Source organism: Pleurodeles waltl, chromosome 6, assembly GCF_031143425.1.
Source record: "Pleurodeles waltl isolate 20211129_DDA chromosome 6, aPleWal1.hap1.20221129, whole genome shotgun sequence".
Taxonomy (NCBI): Eukaryota; Metazoa; Chordata; class Amphibia; order Caudata; family Salamandridae; genus Pleurodeles; species Pleurodeles waltl.
In genome coordinates this window covers 1,595,520,074-1,595,542,968 of record NC_090445.1, presented here as the reverse complement: position 1 = coordinate 1,595,542,968, position 22,895 = coordinate 1,595,520,074, and the positions used below count along the sequence as shown (strand labels likewise).

The following is a 22,895-nucleotide window of genomic DNA, read 5'->3' as shown; positions in this document are numbered from 1 at the left end:
AGTAACTTGTACATTAATTTGGCTGCTGCCTCATTGAAAACTTTGAAAGACAAACTCAAAGAAGTACCGCTCATTCCACTCCTAACTTTAATGTTGGCCTATTCAACAACTGCTCTGTATGTGTGCCATAGAATCTGTATCGTGCCCGCCTCAAATAAGACTCAAGTCCTAGCCCTGAAGATATCATTTCCCTGGGGATTTTTACAGTGTCACTGTAATATTCTGTACTAAAAGAGGTAGAGTTGTCTTCCTAATCGGTTACAAACTAATTAAGTTCTTAGAACTCAAAACAGCAACTTATTTTACGGTCGTCACATATCAATGCTTTTAATATTGTGCAGTTATAGATTTTTCAAGAATTATTCACTGACTTTAACTTATAACAACTTAGGATAGGTGCTGACCTGATCAAGTAATGCTAAAGACTAAACAGCTGACCTTTCCATACACACAGATATTTTACACGGACCCACGTTGGGGCTGTTCATTAAATCTGTGAGGTGGAAAGGCGAGTTGAAGATTAAACATATTGGAGTCGCAGGATAAATGTGCATGCAGTTTGCCTCCAGTCCTCCTCTGCTACTTCAGGTGACAATGCCTTTCTGGGTCACTCTAGCTATGCTACTGAGTTCAGACTGTGCTTGCTCTGGGTCTCAAACGAGGCATTGCAAACCCATTCTAGAAGGTACTAGGCTCTGTCGACTGAAACAATCCAACGTTACATCTTCAGTATGACAAATCATACTGAAGGTCTCCAAGGGAGTCTTTCTAATTTAATTGCATCTGGGGCCCTAACTTGAATTCTTTAGCTGTTCGCCATTGTATCTTACATTGGTTCACAGTCTTCGAATATCATATTCTGCTTAAGGAAATTCAAGGGATGTCAATCTAGGACCATTAACAAGATAATAAAATTTGGTTACATGTAAGTATATTTTGTCTATTGTATCATTGGGCGCTAAATTCTGTCCACTGATTTTTGTTTGTGTGCAAATATTTGAGCAGTGAAAAAGTCGGACTTTGACACTTTTTTAGGTTTATTTGATTTATACATTCTATATAGCTATGCAAAAGATGTACAGTATGATAGTTTTGCAGTTACTCAGTAATCCTGCTCTTCTCTTTGTGTCTGTTTGGATAATGCCATGAGGAGAGAAAAAGGTTCTGAGGCTGATTCAGCGGCGGTCTGGGCAGGGCTCCAGCAGCACTCACTATAAACACACTCCCTCCTCCTGCTACAAAGGGCACAATCAGACACTCTTGCTACTACAAGCAAAGTTTCTTGCCAGTTGGCTTCTCCCAACGCGTTTCAGCTGTAGCCCTTCTGACGGATCAAAGGAGTGAAGTTCACTTAAACCGAAATATAATACATTGTAAACAGTGAAGGAGGACCAAATTGCACACCGCCAAGCGAAATGATCAATACATATAGCGCCATTTTGAAATGCATGATATCCAGCAATTACGATATTCATTTCACTTAGACGCACAAGCTGCATTGCTACAAATCCACAGGTGTTATAGTAGACATATCATGAACTTTGCAACCCAGCCTGGTATGTTATATCAAAAAAACATATGTAAATAACTAGAGCATATGTGAGCGTATCATCAGTACAAAGTTAAAAATATGAAATGCATCAGGAGAAGTTGACTGGCAATCAACTTTACTTGCAGGAGTGTTTGAGTGTGCCCTTTGTACGAGGAGGATGGAATTCACCAGTAGGTAGGTAGTTAGGACCTAGTTTCCATAGGAAAAGCATTTATGGTTTTGCTAATACCTTTGGTGCCATTTGCTAAATGTTCACAAAATTGTCAAAAATAGTGTACCTGTCAATTCAGATGTGGTGTGGAAAGTTGTGGGATGATTTGTCAAGCCGTGGTTGAGAAAAAAGAGGATGGTGGTCTCAAAACGTGTTTTCCCCATGCAGTTTCGTACAAGTATTTTGAACACAACTACAGCCCAAACTGCTGTACAGAATTACACCAAATTGGGCAGAAGGCTAGATCTTGGTCGAGAAAGATTGCTTTTTGTAATTTGGTGTAAGTCCGTTGTATATCTAGGGATGCAGGGGGTCCACGGTTCCGACAGATCTCATGGTGAGATCGGATTGGCTACCACCACTTCAACTGAGAAGTGGTGGCATTTATCTTGTGACTCATTTGAATATGAAGAGAAACAACAAAAAACCACAAGGGAGCAGGGTGTGGAGAACCGACTGGGGCTGCGGGGGCCTTGGGGATTCAGCCCCCCAACCACGATGTGTCACAGGGGCGGCTCCTCCTCTCCTGCCAGCAGCAGGAGCTGCAAAACATTTGAAGTAAAAACATAATAAACTCTGTTTATTATGTTTTACTATAAAAGTGGGTGGGGCCACCAGTGTGACGGGGGCAGAGTGCATTCCCCCTCAGTGCACATGTAGCCGTCTGGCGGGCCTTAGAGAGAGTAGGCAGAGGCTCCTGGGAGTGCCCTGGGTGAGTGCTCCATCCAATAGTACAGCTGCTTTCATGCTGCCAGCAGGGCAGGCTGGGAGCCTGTGCCTTCAACGACGGAGCAGAGGGATGGGATGGATTGGAGCAGAAAAGAGATAAGTTTTTTTTTTTTTTTTTTTTAAATTGCCCCCCCCCCCAACACTCCCCCTCGATGTTTGCTCCGCCCTTTTTCCCTCCTGCAAGCCACGCCTGTGTCGTCTGCCCCAGGTGATGGGGTCCCATGGTTGAAATCGGCCCAGGCGAATGTGGGGGGCGGACACAGCCCCCTTTTCTATTTAGACATTGGCTGGGCTCCAGGCGATAGGGTCCCAAAGGCAGTTATCGGCCCATGGAGGGGGCGGGGACTCCATGCCCCCCTTTCCATTTAAGGTGTCGGGCCCCAGGGCTATGGGGTCTATGATGTCGAAATCGGCCAGGGAAAGTGGACTGCATGCCCTCTCCCCCTTAAATAATTTGTCTATGCCCAGAGAGATGGGGGGACTGGGTGTCCCTATAAATATAATGAGGGGGCCCCAGGGGGATGGGGTCCTCAGGCCAAAATCGGCCCAACACTGCTAATTACTCCACATATTATATCCCTCATGACATTTTCTATAAAGTCATTGATAATATAAGTGAATAATTTACTGTAAAATTACTGATGAGAAAACTGCATGGCGGGGGCAAGAGTTATAGTTATCTTAGGGCATGAATTATAATTACTTGAGATAACTGTAACTGCTGTATTTCTAGTCTTGTATGTGTAAAAACAGAATCTAACTATACAGTCCCTGTAACCTTTGTTTTTTTTTTTTAGTGAATTTATACATTTTTTACTGCCATTTCCTAACTGTAACATTACCTACTAGCGGTTGCCAGTAGTTAGTTAAAGTTAGGACCTAGTTTCCATTGAAAAAGGTTTTTTTTTTTTTTGACTTGCTATATGTAGGAAAGTAGCCTCTTTCCCGCTTGGTTACCCCCAGTTTGTGCCTGTTTGTCAGTGTGTTTGACTGTGTCTACTGGGTTCCTACTAACCAGGACCCCAGAAGTTTTGCTCTGTCCTCTAACTAAATTGTACCTTTTTCTTCCCACAATTGGCATACTGGTCCCCCCATATAAGTCCCTAGTGTATGGTACATAGGTATCCAGGGCATTCTGGTTCCAGTGGATCTCTATGGGCTGCAGCAGTTATTCTGCCATCTGTAGGGAACCCATGCAAAGGCCTCTGCAGGCCTGCCATTGCAGCCTGCGTGAAACGGGTGCATGCACCCGTTTTCACTACAGGTCACTACACCAGGTCACTGTAAGTCACCTCTTTGGTAGGCCCTCTCAGCCCAAAAGGCAGGGTGCAGGTACCTGTGTGTGAGGGCACCCCTACACTAGCAGAGGTGTCCCCACGAACTCTAGCCCCATTTTACTGGACTTTGTGAGTGCGGGATGCCATTTTATATATGTCCAGCTACATAATGGTAACTCTGAACCTGGGCTTGTTTGGTATCAAACATGTTGGAGTCATACCTAAATACTGTTGCAAGTATTGGAAGTACGATTCCATGCACTCTGGGGGTTCCTTAGAGAACCCCCAGCATTGCTACCACCGGTCTTACAGGGTTTTTCGGGGCAGCCCAGCTGCTGCCACCCCTCAGACAGGTTTCTGCCCTCCTGTTGCTTGAGAAGCTCAAGCCCAGGAAGGCAGAGCAAAGGATTTTCCTTTCGGAGAGGGGTGTTACACTCTCTCCTTTTGGAAGTTGGTGTTATATGCTTGAGAGAGGTAGTCTCCCCAAGCCACTGTTAATGTTTTGAAGGGCACATTTGGTGCCCTCCTTGCATAAACCAGTCTACACCAGTTCAGGGACCCCCAATCCCTACTCTGGCATGCAACTGGACAATGGAAATGGGAGTGACCACTCCCCTGTCCATCACCACCCCAGGGGTGGTGCTCAGAGCTCCTCCAGATGGTCCCTGGCTTCTGCCATCTTGATTCCAGGGTTTGCAGGGAACTCTGGGAGCATCCGAGTGGCCAGGCCAGGCAGATGACTTCAGAGGCACCCTCTGATAGGTAGTTACCTTGTTAGGTACCAAGCCCCCTCTTTGGGCTGTAAAGGGTCTTCCTCTCGGGTGGGTCCTCAGATTCGGCTTGCAAGATTCCAGTAGGACTCCTGCAACCTCTGCTTCAACTTATGGCCTCTGGAACCGCCACTGGCCCTCTAGGAACCTACCAAGCTGCAGATCCACTTCGACGACTCTTCTGCAACATTGTATCCAGACTTCCTGTCAGCTTTGCAACATTTCCCTGGCCGTGCATTCTCAGAAGTCTTTTGCTCTTCAGCCTGCACAAGAAGAAGAAGGAATCTCCCTTAGGGTGAAGGCATCACTCCCCTGCATCCGGTGGTACCTGACTGAAACGACGACCGGCTGCGTAAATCTCCCCTCATCCTGACTGGCGTGGCTCCTGCATCACGGATGGTGGTCCTCTCTACCAGCTGTTGCACCTTGGTTGTGGTAAGTCCTTTCCACGCCACACAAGACAGCACCCCCGTGCACCCCATCCTTAGCAGCTGCCAATGCTTGTTTGCTTCACCTCCAAGGGGAACTTCAGGTGACATGTGTCCCCAGCCCCCAGCACTCTCTCCTGCAACTCCTGGGCCTCTGCGTTGTCCTCCAGCAATGTGGGAGCAACTTCAGTCATGCTGCGTAGGCTGCTTCAGTGACTTCTGTGTCCCTGTCCTGTGGGACACTTGTGGGTGCTGCCTGTGCTCCTGTGGGCGTTCTGCGACACAGAGGGGCCCTGTGACTCCCCCTCCTCAGTAGAGTCCTCCTTGGCTCAGCACTTCTTCCTCCAACTGCGAATTTGCCTTTGCTAAGGCTTGTTGGTGTAAATCCTTCACAGACACCCATCTGCAATCCAGCTTCCAGCGTGGGACATCTTCTGCACGCCTCAGGAACTCTTCTCCAGCATCTGTGCTGCAGTGCTGACCTGTCTTCCTTTTTTGTCGACCAGCTCCAAAAGGTACCTCTGGGTGGGTACTATCTCCTACTCCCCCTGGATTCCACAGACACTTCTGGACTTGGTCCCCTCTCTCCACAGGTCTCCATCTTCAGTAATCCACCACCTATTACTTGCAGGCTGTTCTGGGTGTCTTCTTTTTTTCTTTTCATACTTTGGAGTTGTTTTGGGGAAATCCAGTGTTTTACGTCTGCATTTTTGGTTGTTGGGTGGGTACTCCATTACTTAGTTGTGTGGTTTCCTAGTACTCCCAGCTCCCCCTACACGATTTACTTACCTAGGTGGGGGCCCTGTGTTTGCATTCCACTTTCTTAGTATATGGTTTGGGCTCCCCCTTGGGCTACTCTTGCTTATTGCTATTTTATAGTGTTTTTTAACCTTTGTATGCCTCTTACTGTTTATTAGTGTATATTTATTTATATATGTATGTGTGTATATATATATATATATATATGTTCAATGCCATGTGTAGCTGCAGATACACATGCTGTGCACATCCCGCCATCTGGTGTTGGGCTCGGAGTGTTACAAGTTGTTTTTCTTCGAAGAAGTCTTTTCGAGTCATGAGACCGAGGGACTCCTCCCATTTCGACTCCATTGCGCATGGGCGTCGACTCCATCTTAGATTGGTTTTTTTCCGCCATCTGGTTCGGACGTGTTCCTTTTCGCTCCGTGTTTCGGGTCGGAAAGTTAGTTAGAATCTCGGAAAAATCGTCGGTATTGTTTGCGTTCGGTATCGGGTTAGTTACAACAGATCGACACCGAATTAAGAAGAGCTCCGGTGGCCCTTCGGGGTTTTCTTCCATCCCCGTCGGGGCCTGGTCGGCCCGGCCACGTGTCTCTTCAAGGCTGATGGAACGGACCCCATTCCGCTTCTGTCCAGAATGCCATAACAAGTATCCATATACAGATCAACATCTGGTCTGTAACTTGTGTTTGTCACCAGAACACAAGGAGGATACTTGTGAGGCCTGTCGAGCGTTTCGGTCCAGGAAGACACTCAGGGACCGAAGAGCAAGAAGACTGCAAATGGTGTCGGCGCCGACAGGACAAGAGCGTTTCGAGGCGGAGGAAGAAACATTCTCCACACAGGAGTCGGACTCTGAGGAGATCGATCCTGAGGAAACGCCGAAAACCGTGAGTAACACGTCGAAAACTAAAACTCACGAGAAAAGCGCTAAAGCCCAGGGGACGCCACCGCCAACAGGCCATGGCTTAACCCGAAAAGTAGGTGACTGTTCATCGGCACCGAAAAAGGGCGAGCTGGTGTCGAAGTCATCCGACTCCGGTCGAGATACCGGCACACAGCAATCTCGGGCCCGAGATAGTGGCTCAGAGAAGATTCGGCACCGAGACACCGGCACCGAAACGGGTCGGCACCGAGAGAGCACGACGCTGAAAGTAAAAAAGGTTTTGTCGGAGCCGAAAAAAGCAGCCGAAAGGGTTTCGGTACTGAAATATCCGGCCTCAGAACCGAAAACAAGTTCCTACACTGAGGAACAAGGACTGTCCACACAAATGAAGACACATAGATTTGGACAGGAATTACAGGCAATAGAGCCAGATCACACACAAAGACGGCTCTTTATTCAAAAAGATACAGGAAAGATCAGCACTCTTCCTCCAGTCAAAATGGAACGCAAGCTTGCCTTCCAAGACAAAGACAAACAGCCACACGCAAAGGTGGCTAAACAAGTAACACCAACACCATCCCCACATCACTCTCCGCAACCATCACCGGTAGCCACTCCACCAATGATGCAATCCCCCACTCATACAGGAATGAGTCAAGATGACCCTGACGCATGGGACCTTTATGACGCACCAGTGTCAGACAATAGTCCAGAATGCTATCCAGCTAAACCATCGCCACCAGAGGATAGTACAGGCTACGCACAAGTGGTGTCAAGAGCAGCTGCATTTCATAATGTCAGCCTTCATTCAGAGCCCATTGAAGACGACTTTCTTTTTAATACACTGTCGTCCACACACAGCCAATATCAGAGTCTTCCTATGCTACCCGGAATGCTAAAACACTCCAAACAAGTGTTTGAGGAGCCTGTTAAAGGGAGAGCCATTACTCCAAGAGTAGATAAAAAATATAAACCGCCACCAACAGACCCAGTGTACATTACACAACAGCTAACACCAGACTCTGTTGTAGTGGGAGCAGCGCGCAAAAGAGACAACTCTCATACTTCAGGAGATGCACCACCTCCAGATAAAGAAAGTCGAAAATTCGATGCTGCAGGCAAAAGGGTGGCGGCACAGGCAGCAAACCAGTGGCGTATTGCAAATTCGCAAGCTTTGCTAGCCAGATATGATAGGGCCCATTGGGATGAGATGCAACACCTTATTGAACATTTACCCAAGGAGTTCCAAAAAAGAGCGCAGCAAGTAGTAGAAGAAGGACAGGGTATCTCAAATAATCAGATACGGTCAGCAATGGATGCTGCAGACACAGCTGTAACAATAAGGAGACATGCATGGCTGCGTACATCAGGATTTAAACCAGAGATACAGCAAGCTGTGCTGAATATGCCATTCAACGTACAGCAGTTGTTTGGGCCGGAGGTGGACACTGCGATCGAAAAACTTAAAAAAGACACTGACACGGCCAAAGCCATGGGCGCACTCTACTCCCCACAGAGCAGAGGCACATTTTGAAAGACACAATTTCGAGGGGGGTTTCGAGGGCAAACCACAGAAGCCACAGCCTCACAAACAAAGCCCACTTACCAGAGCCAGTATCAGCGGGGAGGTTTTCGGGGACAATATAGAGGGGGACAATTTCAAAGGAACAGAGGAAAGTTCCAAAGTCCCAAAACTCCTCAAAACAAACAGTGACTTCAAGGTCACAAATCCCCAACACATAACACCTGTGGGGGGGAGACTATCCAAGTTTTACAAACATTGGGAGGAAATAACAACAGACACTTGGGTCTTAGCAATTATCCAGCATGGTTATTGCATAGAATTTATCAAATTCCCTCCAAACATTCCACCGAAAACACACAATATGTCAAAACAACATATAAATCTTCTAGGACTAAAAGATCAAGCATTGCTCCAAAAAGAAGCAATAGAGTTAGTACCAAAACAAGAACTAAACACAGGAGTTTACTCACTGTACTTTCTGATACCCAAAAAAGACAAAACTCTAAGACCTATACTAGATCTCAGAATATTAAATACATACATCAAATCAGACCATTTTCACATGGTTACATTACAAGAAGTAATCCCACTGCTCAAACAACAAGACTACATGACAACACTGGATCTAAAGGATGCATATTTCCATATACCAATACATCCTTCACACAGGAAGTACCTAAGGTTTGTATTCCAAGGGATACATTACCAATTCAGTGTTGCCATTCGGAATAACAACTGCGCCAAGAGTTTTTACAAAATGTCTAGCAGTAGTAGCTGCACATATCAGAAGGCAGCAAATACATGTGTTCCTGTACCTAGACGATTGGTTAATCAAAACCAACACGCAAAAACAGTGTTCACAACACACAAATTACGTCATACAAACCCTACACAAACTAGGTTTCTCAATCAATTACTCAAAATCACACCTTCTGCCGTGTCAAACACAGCAATACCTAGGAGCAACAATCAACACAGTAAAAGGAATTGCCACTCCAAGTCCACAAGGAGTCCAAACATTCCAAAATGTCATACAAGCCATGTATCCAAACCAAAAGATACAGGTCAAATTAGTAATGAAACTCCTAGGCATGATGTCCTCATGCATAGCCATTGTCCCAAATGCAAGGTTGCACATGCGGCCCTTACAACAGTGCCTAGCATCACAGTGGTCACAGGCACAGGGTCAACTTCTAGATCTGGTGTTGATAGACCGCCAAACATACATCTCGCTTCAATGGTGGAACAGTATAAATTTAAACCAAGGGCGGCCTTTTCAAGACCCAGTGCCACAATGCGTAATAACGACAGATGCATCCATGACAGGGTGGGGAGCACACCTCAATCAGCACAGCATCCAAGGACAATGGGACATTCAGCAAAAACAGTTTCATATAAACCACTTAGAACTGTTAGCGGTATTTCTAGCTCTAAAAGCATTTCAACCCATAATAACCCACAAATACACTCTTGTCAAAACAGACAACATGACAACAATGTATTACCTAAACAAACAGGGAGGAACACACTCGACACAGTTGTGTCTCCTAACACAAAAAATATGGCATTGGGCGATTCACAACCACATTCGCCTAATAGCACAATTTATTCCAGGGATTCAGAATCAGTTAGCAGACAATCTCTCTCGGGATCACCAACAGATCCACAAATGGGAAATTCACCCCCAAATACTGAACACTTACTTCAGAATGTGGGGAACGCCACAAATAGATCTATTTGCAACAAAAGAAAACTCAAAATGCCAAAACTTCACATCCAGGTACCCACAACATCAGTCTCAGGGCAGTGCACTATGGATGAACTGGTCAGGGATATTTGCGTACGCTTTTCCCCCTCTCCCACTTCTTCCATATCTAGTAAACAAGTTGAGTCAAAACAAACCCAAACTCATACTAATAGCACCAACATGGGCAAGGCAACCTTGGTACACAACACTACTAGACCTTTCAGTAGTACCTCATATCAAACTGCCAAACAGACCAGATCTGTTAACACAACACAAACAACAGATCAGACATCCAAATCCAGCATCGCTGAATCTAGCAATTTGGCTCCTGAAATCCTAGAATTCGGGCACTTAGACCTCACACAGGAATGTATGGAGGTCATAAAGCAGGCTAGAAAACCTACCACTAGACACTGTTATGCAAATAAGTGGAAAAGATTTGTTTATTACTGCCATAATAATCAAATTCAACCTTTACACGCATCTGCAAAAGAAATAGTAGGGTACTTACTACATTTGCAAAAATCTAACCTAGCTTTCTCTTCCATTAAAATACATCTTACGACAATTTCTGCTTACCTACAAATTACGCACTCAATTTCATTGTTTAGGATACCAGTCATAAAGGCGTTTATGGAAGGCCTAAAGAGAATTATACCACCAAGAACACCACCAGTTCCTTCATGGAACCTCAACATTGTCCTAACACGACTCATGGGTCCACCTTTTGAGCCCATGCACTCTTGTGAAATGCAATACTTAACGTGGAAAGTTGCATTTTTAATTGCCATCACATCTCTAAGAGTGAGTGAAATTCAAGCATTTACCATTCAAGAACCATTTATTCAAATACACAAAAATAAAGTTGTTCTACGGACCAATCCTAAATTTTTACCAAAAGTAATCTCACTGTTCCACTTAAATCAAACGGTAGAATTACCAGTGTTCTTCCCACAGCCAGATTCTGTAGCTGAAAGAGCACTACATACATTAGACATCAAAAGAGCACCAATGTACTACATTGACAGAACAAAACTAATTCAAAAGACAAAACAACTATTTATCGCCTTTCAAAAACCTCATACAGGAAATCCAATTTCAAAACAAGGCATTGCTAGATGGATAGTTAAGTGCATTCAAACCTGCTATCTTAAAGCTAAAAGAGAACTGCCTATTACACCAAAGGCACACTCAACCAGAAAGAAAGGTGCTACCATGGCCTTTCTAGGAAATATTCCAATGAACGAAATATGTAAGGCAGCAACATGGTCTACGCCTCATACATTTACCAAGCACTACTGTGTAGATGTGCTAACTGCACAACAAGCAACAGTAGGTCAAGCTGTATTAAGAACATTATTTCAAACTACTTCAACTCCTACAGGCTGAACCACCGCTTTTGGGGAGATAACTGCTTACTAGTCTATGCACAGCATGTGTATCTGCAGCTACACATGCCATCGAACGGAAAATGTCACTTACCCGGTGTACATCTGTTCGTGGCATTAGTCGCTGCAGATTCACATGCGCCCACCCGCCTCCCCGGGAGCCTGTAGCCGTTTAAAAGTAGATCTTAAACATTTGTAAATATATTACTTAAAACTTTATTATGTACATACGCATTCACTCCATTGCATGGGCACTATTACTAGCATACACAACTCCTACCTCACCCTCTGCGGGCAAAACAATCTAAGATGGAGTCGACGCCCATGCGCAATGGAGTCGAAATGGGAGGAGTCCCTTGGTCTCGTGACTCGAAAAGACTTCTTTGAAGAAAAACAACTTGTAACACTCCGAGCCCAACACCAGATGGCGGTATGTGCACAGCATGTGAATCTGCAGTGACTAATGCCACGAACAGATGTACACTGGGTAAGTGACATTTTCCATATATATATATATATATATATATATATATATATATATATATATATATATATATATATATATATATATATATACATATATATATATATACATATATATAGCTCTATACACACATATACATACATAGTGTATTTACTTACCTCCTATTGGAGAGTTGCCTCTCTAGTATTTTCTGATACTGTGTTCCAAAAATAAAGAACCTTTATTTTTGTACAACCAAATGTTTTCTTTCTTGTGTGTAAGTACTGTGTGACTGTAGTGGTATTGCATGAGATTTGCATGTCTCCTAGATAAGCCTTGGCTGCTCATCTACAGCTACCTCTAGAGAGCCTGGCTTCTAGACATTTCACTGAGGGGGGATACCTGGACCTGGTATAAGGTGTAAGTACCATAGGTACCCACCACACACCAGGCCAGCTTCCTACACTATATCTTTGGCGCTGTTTGATGAATCTTCACAACATTTTCCAAAAATTGTTTGCTCAAGGAACCTGTTGTGCATGGAAAGTTTGTTTAGACATGCCTGCAGCCTGAACCACTGGATGGAATTACACTAGATTTTGCAAAAAGTAGCTTTAAGTCTACAGATCATCCTTTTTTTCATTTGCTGCAAATCCGTTCAGTAGTGTAAGAGAAATTAAAGGAAATTCAAATTTGTATATCTAGGGTTGCGACAACTTCGCAAATACTGCAGATCTTGTGCATAGACCAGATTGGCTGCCAACACTTTAACCAGGAAGTGTTGGCAGCTATTTTGAGACTCTGCTTCAGCCGAGTCTTTAAAAAAATAATAATAAATATATAATAGAAGAAAAGAGGGGCAGGGTACTGTTACCCTACCCCTCTAGCCTTGGTGCAGGGGTCCCCCAGGGATCCCTCCTAGGGCTAAAAAAAAAATTTTTTAATTCAATGCGAAAATTGTAAACATTCGCACATTTTGCCATGGATTCAAAGGATTAAAAAATAAAAACGCAAACTATGTCTCCCGTGCTTACTTTTAATTTAGCCCCAGGTGGGACAGGTTCCGGGGGCATTCAGAAAATATAGGAGGGGGATGTAGGTGCCCCCTCCTAGGGCTTATTAAAACCCAGGTGACCGTCACCTCCCTGGGGTGATCAGCTAATATGTATGCACCTCACCCACCCCCGGTGCAGCCGTGGGGACCGCCACTTCCCCTGGGAAATGATTAAAATGTATGTGGGTGGGGGGTGCTCAGACGCACCCAGGGGACCGCCACCACCCTGGGGTAATCAATATAATGTATGTGGGGCCGCGACCGCCCTGCCCCCCAAAGACCCCCGGACACCCGGGGGACCACCACTTCCCCGGGGCTCAAATAACAATGTAGGGGTCAGTCGTGGACGCAAGGGAAGACACCTCCCCAGAGCTAAATTCTTGGAGCCATAGGTGGCCCTGGGGACCACCATTCCCACAGGGCCGGCTCCTGCTACCTCCCGAGGCACCCAACTTCAGGAGGTAGCTGTTTACTTTTGCTTTGCAGGAGCTGACAGCTCTCACCAAGGAAAAGCAAACAACTCAGCTTTCAACAAGCGGGAGCTGTCAAACAGCTCTGGCTTACTGAAGGCAGAGATGTTATCGCTTTCCAACACGAACGTGTGCGTGTAGGGAAAGAGATTTAACTTTGCTCCCGTAAGCAGGGAGCTGCTATTTAGAGCAGGTCCCTGTTTGCAGGAGCAATTCTGGCTTCCGCAGACTCGGTTGGCTGGCTGGGACCGCGGGGGCCTTGAGTCTTCCCCGCGGTCCTGTCACTTTGTGTCTCTCTCTTCCATCTCACAATGGGATGGACGAGAGAGAGTGTTGTTATTATTGCAATGGTCTCTCCATGCAAATACTTAGTGTCACACTAGGAAGATGTTTGGATGAAATGTTATACTTAATCTTTTGATGCACAACAGAACAGTCTCACCTCTGGCCTACTGGAAAAGCTCTTGGACTGTCACTCAGTAGGTTGAAAGTTTAAATCCTTGTTTCTCATGGTAGTGTCTATTTATTTACTTGTGTTTTGAATGTTAAATATTCGTCGTGATGGAACATTTACGTCTTATTCCCCATCACCATCTTTAGCTTGAATGTTATAGAGATGTCTGGACACCGCATAGTAAGGAATTACCTGTGGTCTACTGGTTAAGCTCTCAGGCCCTTACACAGAAGGTTGAGGGTTCCAGTCTAGGTGTGTTGTTTGTCATTTCTCAGCTTTCTTTTCTTTTCAACTTCAAACATTTAAGGTGCATACAGAAAGTTGATCTCACTCTTTTTACTTGTCAAATAATTTTTTTCTATTTGTCAGAACATTACTCATTGTAAGTGGTGTGGGTTTGGGTGGTTAGAGGGGTTGGCCACAGGGCACGGACTCATGCCAGGCCCTGTGGCCAACTCTCGTCACACATGACCAAAGGCCGTGCATGGTGAGGGGGTGGGTGGTTAATAGGGGGTTCGCCACAGGGCACGCAGATAGGGCCCTGTGGTCAACCCCTGACAGGCATGGCTGAAGGCCGTGTGTGTACAGGGTTGGGTGGTTATAGGGGGTTGGCTGCAGGCCACGCCCTGCGACCAACTCCTGCCACGCACGCCCGAAGGCCATGCACAGCGGTGGTTGGATTAACTTATAGTAATTAAAACTACTTTAGATTCTTTTTTTTAAACATAGAAATTGACTGAAAAAAACAAAGGTTAAAGGTACGTTATAGTTTGGAAATAGAATTTTAAAAAAACAAACCATAGAAGTTCACTTAAAAAAACAAACTTTACAGGGAGGTTATAGTTAGGCTCACATTTCAAATGTACAAAACTATAGAAATTCAGCAGTTATAGTTAATTATTTCGAGTAACTATAACTCGTGCCCCAAGGTAACTAAAACTCGTGCCCTCGCCATGCACTGCTAATTACCCCACATATTACAGCACCCATGACATCTTTTATAACATCATTGATAATATTGGTATTTTAAGTGAAACAATATTTATATGTGTATATGTATACATATACATACATTTATGTATATATATCCTACTGGTGATAGCCAGTAGTTAGTTATAGTTAAGACAATTTTTTCCATAGACGGAGCATTTTTTGTTTTGCCAGTAACTTTGGTGCTGTTTGTCTTGTCATCACCCACATTCCAAGGTCATCAACCACTCATTCTGTATGCCTTCCAAAACAGTCACCAGTGAGTGTAATTTAAAGTGAACTAATAAGACACACATGGGGCCAGAAAAGGGCATTTAAATACCCAACCAACGTCAACCCCAGTACCAGAATACAGATAAAGGATATGGAGGATCTATCTAAGGAAAACACAAGACTAGGGTTTAGCAAGTGGACACCTCTTGGAATGTCGTCCTTTAAAGACGAAAGCCCTCACCCATCCTTAGGTAGCATGCTTCATCATCGGGTTCCTCCTGTTACCACTGGCAAATGTGATGGTGGAGTGGGCTACAATTCTTCCAAGCAGAGTAGGCACTTTGCCTACTGTTGCAAAGATTACACCAATGTGAGCTGAATGGTGTTGGTGAGAATAAACAGAGAGTAGTTGAAAAACAAAAAAGGAGAGAATGGTGATTACAATGCTTCTCAGTAGACATCAGCTATATTTTAATACATGTCCATGAGGACATAATGCGAGCTCCTACAACTCCTGTCTTAAAAGATCACAGAATAGTCTTCACGCATTGTGGGACTGATGACGTTCCCTGCGTTGGAGCACCCCATCCACCTTTTCCCCCCTCTCAAAGGGCCAGATGTAGCAAACGGTTTGCGAGTCGCAAACCTGAGTTTGCTATGCAGAAATGCATTTTGCGAGTCGGGACCGACTCGCAAAATGCATTTCAGAGTCGCAAATAGTAAGGGGTGTTCCCTTCCTATTTGCGAGTCGCAGTGGTATGCAACTCCATTTGCGACCGCGTATGCGGTCGCAAATGGAGTCGCAGTTACCATCCACTTGAAGTGGATGGTAACCCACTCGCAAACGGGAAGGGGTCCCCATGGGACCCCTTCCCCTTTGTGAATGGACCCCAAATTATTTTTTCAGGGCAGGTAGTGGTCCAAGGGACCACTACCTGCCCTGAAAAAATTCCGAAACAAAAGGTTTCGTTTTTTTTTTTTTAAGTGCAGCTCGTTTTCCTTTAAGGAAAAAGGGCTGCACTTGAAAAAAACAAAAAACTGCTTTATCTATAAGCAGTCACGGACGTGGAGGTCTGCTGACTACAGAAGGCCTCCATATCAGTGAGTGCACATGGTCGCTATGGGGCCGCAATTTGCGACCCACCTCATTAATATTAATGAGGTGGGTCTTTGCAACCCCATAGCGACTCGCAGACGGTGTCTGAGACACCGTTCTGCATTGCAAATTGCGAGTTGCAATTTGCGAGTCGCTCGGACTCGCAAATTGCAAGTCGCAATTTGCAAACTTGCTACATCTGGCCCAAAGTTCGATGTATCTATTACTGATCCCCCTTCTTTAAGACTTGTGAGGGTAGCTCAGTGAGGGAGGAAAAGGTTGTATAGGACTCTGCACTAGGCCCTCCTGTGCATCCTAAAAACAGTAAGTACTGAAAAATAGGAGGGTAGAAGGTGAGAATTCTGTTGTTCGGTCCTGTTTACATAAGTTAAACGTTAATGTTTATAATACGCATCATTGACCTTCTTTTTCCATGGGCAGAAGTTTCTTCACCTAACCACATATTTTGTCACTCTTCTCAAGGATTTTAAAACTTTCACCTCGTTTTTCTGTGTGTGCCCTTTGAAGTGGTTTCCCCCTTTTCCTTCCCATTAACACCACCTCCTCCTTACATTTAACAACGTTCAGTTGCCTAAATCTGCTTGACCCAGTTCTCAAAGCTGCTTGCGTTGTAAATTCAGATTACAAGCATAAATAGCCTTTGCTTATCTGTGTTAAGACATTCATAAAACATGTTTTACACTGATAAAAGACTCGGCCATTTTTCGTGTGAGTACTTCTCTTTCAAGTGGCGAGGGGTGGGCTTTCAAGGGTACAGAACGGCCCAGAAGTTTATTAATGCCTTGTCAATAGTATGGGTTGGCTCTGTCTGTTCTACTTAATCCTCTCCTAACAATAGTGTAATCAATGACACCCTAAACTAGACAACACTCAGCCGTGTGTAGCTTATGATGCTAAGTTCTGAACTACAAAAGGGTCAATATTTGTCATGATGGGAAACCTGACATTTTGTAAACCTCATCAACAAGAAACACCATCCTGAACAAATAACAGGGAAAACCATGAATTTCGAGGGGAAGTTGTTAAACCTAATGTGACCTACACCGGTATTTGGGGGTGAAAAGGTTTGGGGAGGGGGTCCAGTGCCGCCGAAGTAAAATGAGCAATAGAGAAAAACATGGTTAAAAAAAAAAAAAAAATGTAATTGGTTCTTTATCTTAATTTTAACTCAAATCTTGTACAGTCTGCTGTTCACGCAGCGGTCAAGGAAAAAAATACGTTTTTAGGAAGTTTAGAGAGAAGCAAGGAAAGAGTGGACAATTCCACTCTATTCTGTTAAACAACTGACATTGTCTAGAGACATGTGCTATTATAGCCTACAAAATGAAAGGAAATATTAAAATGTTTGAAACGTTTCTTCCCTGAAGGTAGTTGTAATATTCCTTTTCTGGGCTTCTCAACTAAAAGAAGCAAACGTAAAGTACCTTCAGATCAATAAACGTTTGGTGAATAAGTTCATGTTAGAACAGTAGTGCTTTGCTTAATATTATGGCCCCTCTTACTTACTGTGACTGTACAAATACATAATAGTGTGCAGTCTATTATGTGGGCAGTTCTGTGTTTTGTTTTACCATGATCTTTGTCTTTGCCTCAATTCCACTGTATGAGCATTTCTGTGTATCTGAAGTTTTTTTTCTAAGGGTATAAATTCTAGTGCAGTATAGCTTAATCGGAATGTAGTATGTGTGCAGTTATTTACATCTAATTGCTTGGAGATTTATCTGGTGGTGCATTATGGTCACAGGCTACACCAGGCAGCTGGTATATCAGATGCCAAAACTCAATCTCTAAGCAAGCCCGCATATGTGTAAGATGCCTGATTTTAAGGTAAACATTTACTTGGATATAAAGACTATTAGAAGAGGCCCACAGAGCTGAGCATTCGCCATCAATAGTGCCTTGTCTTTCCTGTTCTCTCTTAAATTTATGAAAGCCTTAACTTGTAAGCATTGAAAGAGGATTCTCATCAAACGGTGTTTGGTATTTCAGGTTTAATGATTAGTGGTCAATGTGTGCACATGTATCTCTTTCCCATCATTGTTGTGCTCCTACAATGTATCCATTGTTTATTTAGGCTCACGACAAAGTTTGCCCCAAGTACCTGCTCACCTGTGAAGGATGTGGAAGAAAAAAAATCCCAAGAGAGAAGGTAACCACATTAACATTGTCTGTTCTAAAGTATCTGTAGGTTCTCTCTGTTATCTTCTCTAAGACCATTCTTGTTGGGCTAGGTATCTATGAAAGCTGTGTTTTTGTATATGTGTACATGATGGACCTAAAGGTATGGGGTCTTCTTAATCATTTTTAAAGTATTTTGTTTATTTCGTCTCCCAACAATCTTTTCTGCGCATGTCTTTTCCATTGTGAAATGTGTTTATCTTTTTTGAGTGTTGGGAGGTGATATATTCAAGCCGTTTGGCAAAAAATGCTTTGCAGAAATTTGTCCTAAGATTATAACGTAATCACATTTTTAAAACTTCATAGCATGATTAAGCTGTTTGACTGGTCCTTAAAGTGGATAATAAAAGGAATGACCCCACAAACAATCTTGTTCTTGTCTGAAGTTGTGGCGTGCTGTCAGAAGTTGAGATAAGGTGTCAATTCCATTTTTAACTCTCAAAATAGATTTATTACTCTTAAGTGCATGCAACACAGTAAAAATGAAATGGCAGTAAACTTCGTTAGATGCTTTCTGAAGGAACTTTGCAATACATGATTCAGTAGGAATTGGTACATTTTTTAAAGTGAAATGATGCATGTTGTTTGTAGGTGCAAGCTTTTTATGTGAAAGATGTGGTCTCAAAATGTGCTGGAGTCAACAATCATAAGGATGTGACTGGGCTCCAAGCTGGTTTCAGGGAGGTCATCAAAAGTATCCTATTAGTGTCTTAACTTCTTTTTAATCCAAATGCCTTCTCACAGGTAGGATTTTAGTTTGCACCCCATTTCACTTCATTAGTACGCAAGTCGCAGGATTTTCTTGCTGAAGAAATGTAAAGTAAAATGCTGGGCTAGGGCAAAAATACCAAGAATGTGATCTCCATGCCAGTTTTAGGCCTAGCTGAGCAAAACAGCCCTAGACCGTATCAGTGGTGCAGTGGGTCTAGTGGCACTGGGTACCATAGCTGTGAGGGTCCACTGCATCACCCCTACTCAACCCAATTATAGCACTCTTTTCACATCCTGCTCTCAGTTAAGGTCCCATTTCCCTTGCTTGCAATAGGACGTATGTCAGACTTGCATACCTGTGTGCTTGGCTCCACAGGGAGAAGATCCTGTCTTCTCCTAGAAAGTACAAAATGGTCCTGACCTTTTTCCATCCCTCTCAATATTGTGCGAGTGCATTGAACTTAATATAGACACTATAACTTGCCGCAAAAAAGATTTTCAATGCATGGGCGACACCATTAATATCGAGCATAGTCTTTAATATTGAGAGGTCGCCTTTATATTGAGATAGATATATTGTCCCTGTGGAACCCGAACCACCCACCCCCCCTACTCTCTCCCCGCCCACCCACCCATACCCTCTCCCCACCCACCCACCCATACCCTCTCCCCACCCACCCATCCATACCCTCTCCCCACCCACCCATACCCTCTCTCCACCCACCCACCCATACCCTCTCTCTCCCCGCCCACCCACCCACCCATACCCTCTCTCTCCCCGCCCACCCATACCCTCTCTCTCCCCGCCCACCCACCCACCCATACCCTCTCTCTCCCCGCCCACCCACCCACCCATACCCTCTCTCTCCCCGCCCACCCACCCATACCCTCTCTCCCCGCCCACCCCCCACCCCCTCTCTCTCCCCACCAACCCCCTCTCTCTCCCCACCCACCCACCCACCCCCTCTCTCTCCCCACCCACCCACCCACACCCTTTCTCTCCCCGCCCACCCACCCACCCACACCCTCTCTCCCCCCGCCCACCCACCCACCCACACCCTCTCTCCCCACCCACCCACACCCTCTCTCCCCACCAACCCACCCACACCCTCTCTCCCCACCCACCCACCCATACCCTCTCTCTCCCTGAACACCCACCCACCCATACCCTCTCTCTCCCTGAACACCCACCCACCCATACCCTCTCTCTCCCCATCCACCCACCCATACCCTCTCTCTTCCTGAACACCCACCCACCCATACCCTCTCTCTCCCCATCCACCCACCCATACCCTCTCTCTCCCCATCCACCCACCCATACCCTCTCTCTCCCCACCCACCCACCCATACCCTCTCTCCCCACCCACCCACCCATACCCTCTCTCCCCACCCACCCACCCCCTCTCTCTCCCCACCCACCCACCCATACCCTCTCTCTCCCTGATACCCTCTCTCTCCCTGCCCACCCACCCACCCATACCCTCTCTCTCCCTGCCCACCCACCCACCCATACCCTCTCTCTCCCTGCCCACCCACCCACCCATACCCTCTCTCTCCCTGCCCACCCACCCACCCATACCCTCTCTCTCCCTGCCCACCCACCCACCCATACCCTCTCTCTCCCTGCCCACCCACCCACCCATACCCTCTCTCTCCCTGCCCACCCACCCACCCATACCCTCTCTCTCCCTGCCCACCCACCCACCCATACCCTCTCTCTCCCTGCCCACCCACCCACCCATACCCTCTCTCTCCCTGCCCACCCACCCACCCATACCCTCTCTCCCCCTGCCCACCCACCCACCCATACCCTCTCTCCCCCTGCCCACCCACCCACCCATACCCTCTCTCCCCCTGCCCACCCACCCACCCATACCCTCTCTCCCCCTGCCCACCCACCCACCCATACCCTCTCTCCCCCTGCCCACCCACCCACCCATACCCTCTCTCCCCCTGCCCACCCACCCATACCCTCTCTCCCCCTGCCCACCCACCCATACCCTCTCTCCCCCTGACCACCCACCCACCCATACCCTCTCTCCCCCTGACCACCCACCCACCCATACCCTCTCTCCCCCTGACCACCCACCCACCCATACCCTCTCTCCCCCTACCCACCCATACCCTCTCTCTCCCTGCCCACCCACCCACCCATACCCTCTCTCTCCCTGCCCACCCACCCACCCATACCCTCTCTCTCCCTGCCCACCCACCCACCCATACCCTCTCTCTCCCTGCCCACCCACCCACCCATACCCTCTCTCTCCCTGCCCACCCACCCACCCATACCCTCTCTCTCCCTGCCCACCCACCCACCCATACCCTCTCTCTCCCTGCCCACCCACCCACCCATACCCTCTCTCTCCCTGACCACCCACCCACCCATACCCTCTCTCTCCCTGACCACCCACACACCCATACCCTCTCTCTCCCTGACCACCCACACACCCATACCCTCTCTCTCCCTGCCCACCCACCCACCCATACCCTCTCTCTCCCTGCCCACCCACCCACCCATACCCTCTCTCCCCCTGCCCACCCACCCACCCATAGCCTCTCTCTCCCCCTGCCCACCCACCCACCCATAGCCTCTCTCTCCCCCTGCCCACCCACCCACCCATAGCCTCTCTCTCCCCCTGCCCACCCACCCACCCATACCCTCTCTCTCCCCCTGCCCACCCACCCACCCATACCCTCTCTCTCCCCCTGCCCACCCACCCACCCATACCCTCTCTCCCCCTGCCCACCCACCCACCCATACCCTCTCTCTCCCCCTGCCCACCCACCCACCCATACCCTCTCTCTCCCCCTGCCCACCCACCCACCCATACCCTCTCTCTCCCCCTACCCACCCACCCATACCCTCTCTCTCCCCCTGCCCACCCATACCCTCTCTCTCCCCCCCTGCCCACCCACCCATACCCTCTCTCTCCCCCCCTGCCCACCCACCCACCCATACCCTCTCTCTCCCCCCCTGCCCACCCACCCACCCATACCCTCTCTCTCCCCCCCTGCCCACCCACCCACCCATACCCTCTCTCTCCCCCCCTGCCCACCCACCCACCCATACCCTCTCTCTCCCCCCCTGCCCACCCACCCACCCATACCCTCTCTCTCCCCCCCTGCCCACCCACCCACCCATACCCTCTCTCTCCCCCCCTGCCCACCCACCCACCCATACCCTCTCTCTCCCCCCCTGCCCACCCACCCACCCATACCCTCTCTCTCCCCCCCTGCCCACCCACCCACCCATACCCTCTCTCTCCCCCCTGCCCACCCACCCACCCATACCCTCTCTCTCCCCCCCTGCCCACCCACCCACCCATACCCTCTCTCTCCCCCCCTGCCCACCCACCCACCCATACCCTCTCTCTCCCCCCCCCCTGCCCACCCACCCATACCCTCTCTCTCCCCCTGCCCACCCACCCACCCATACCCTCTCTCTCCCCCTGCCCACCCACCCACCCATACCCTCTCTCTCCCCCTGCCCACCCACCCACCCATACCCTCTCTCCCCCCGCCCACCCACCCACCCATACCCTCTCTCTCCCCCCGCCCACCCACCCACCCATACCCTCTCTCTCCCCCCCTGCCCACCCACCCACCCATACCCTCTCTCTCCCCCCCCCCTGCCCACCCACCCACCCATACCCTCTCTCTCCCCCCCCCCTGCCCACCCACCCATACCCTCTCTCTCCCCCTGCCCACCCACCCACCCATACCCTCTCTCTCCCCCCGCCCACCCACCCACCCATACCCTCTCTCCCCCCGCCCACCCACCCACCCATACCCTCTCTCTCCCCCCCTGCCCACCCACCCACCCATACCCTCTCTCTCCCCCCCTGCCCACCCACCCACCCATACCCTCTCTCTCCCCCCCTGCCCACCCACCCACCCATACCCTCTCTCTCCCCCCTGCCCACCCACCCACCCATACCCTCTCTCTCCCCCCTGCCCACCCACCCACCCATAC

General features: G+C 47.5%; 1 protein-coding gene across 3 annotated transcripts in view; it reads left to right on the top strand.

The window, feature by feature from the left end:
• The window catches only part of TRAF2 (TNF receptor associated factor 2), a 429,606-nt gene that overhangs the window by 232,012 nt on the left and 174,699 nt on the right, over nucleotides 1-22,895 (top strand). For all 3 annotated transcript variants that reach the window (XM_069241424.1, XM_069241427.1, XM_069241425.1), the window contains one exon: nucleotides 18,108-18,182. In XM_069241424.1, coding sequence (XP_069097525.1) covers nucleotides 18,108-18,182 — 75 coding nt within the window. The remainder of the gene's footprint in view (nucleotides 1-18,107; nucleotides 18,183-22,895) is intronic.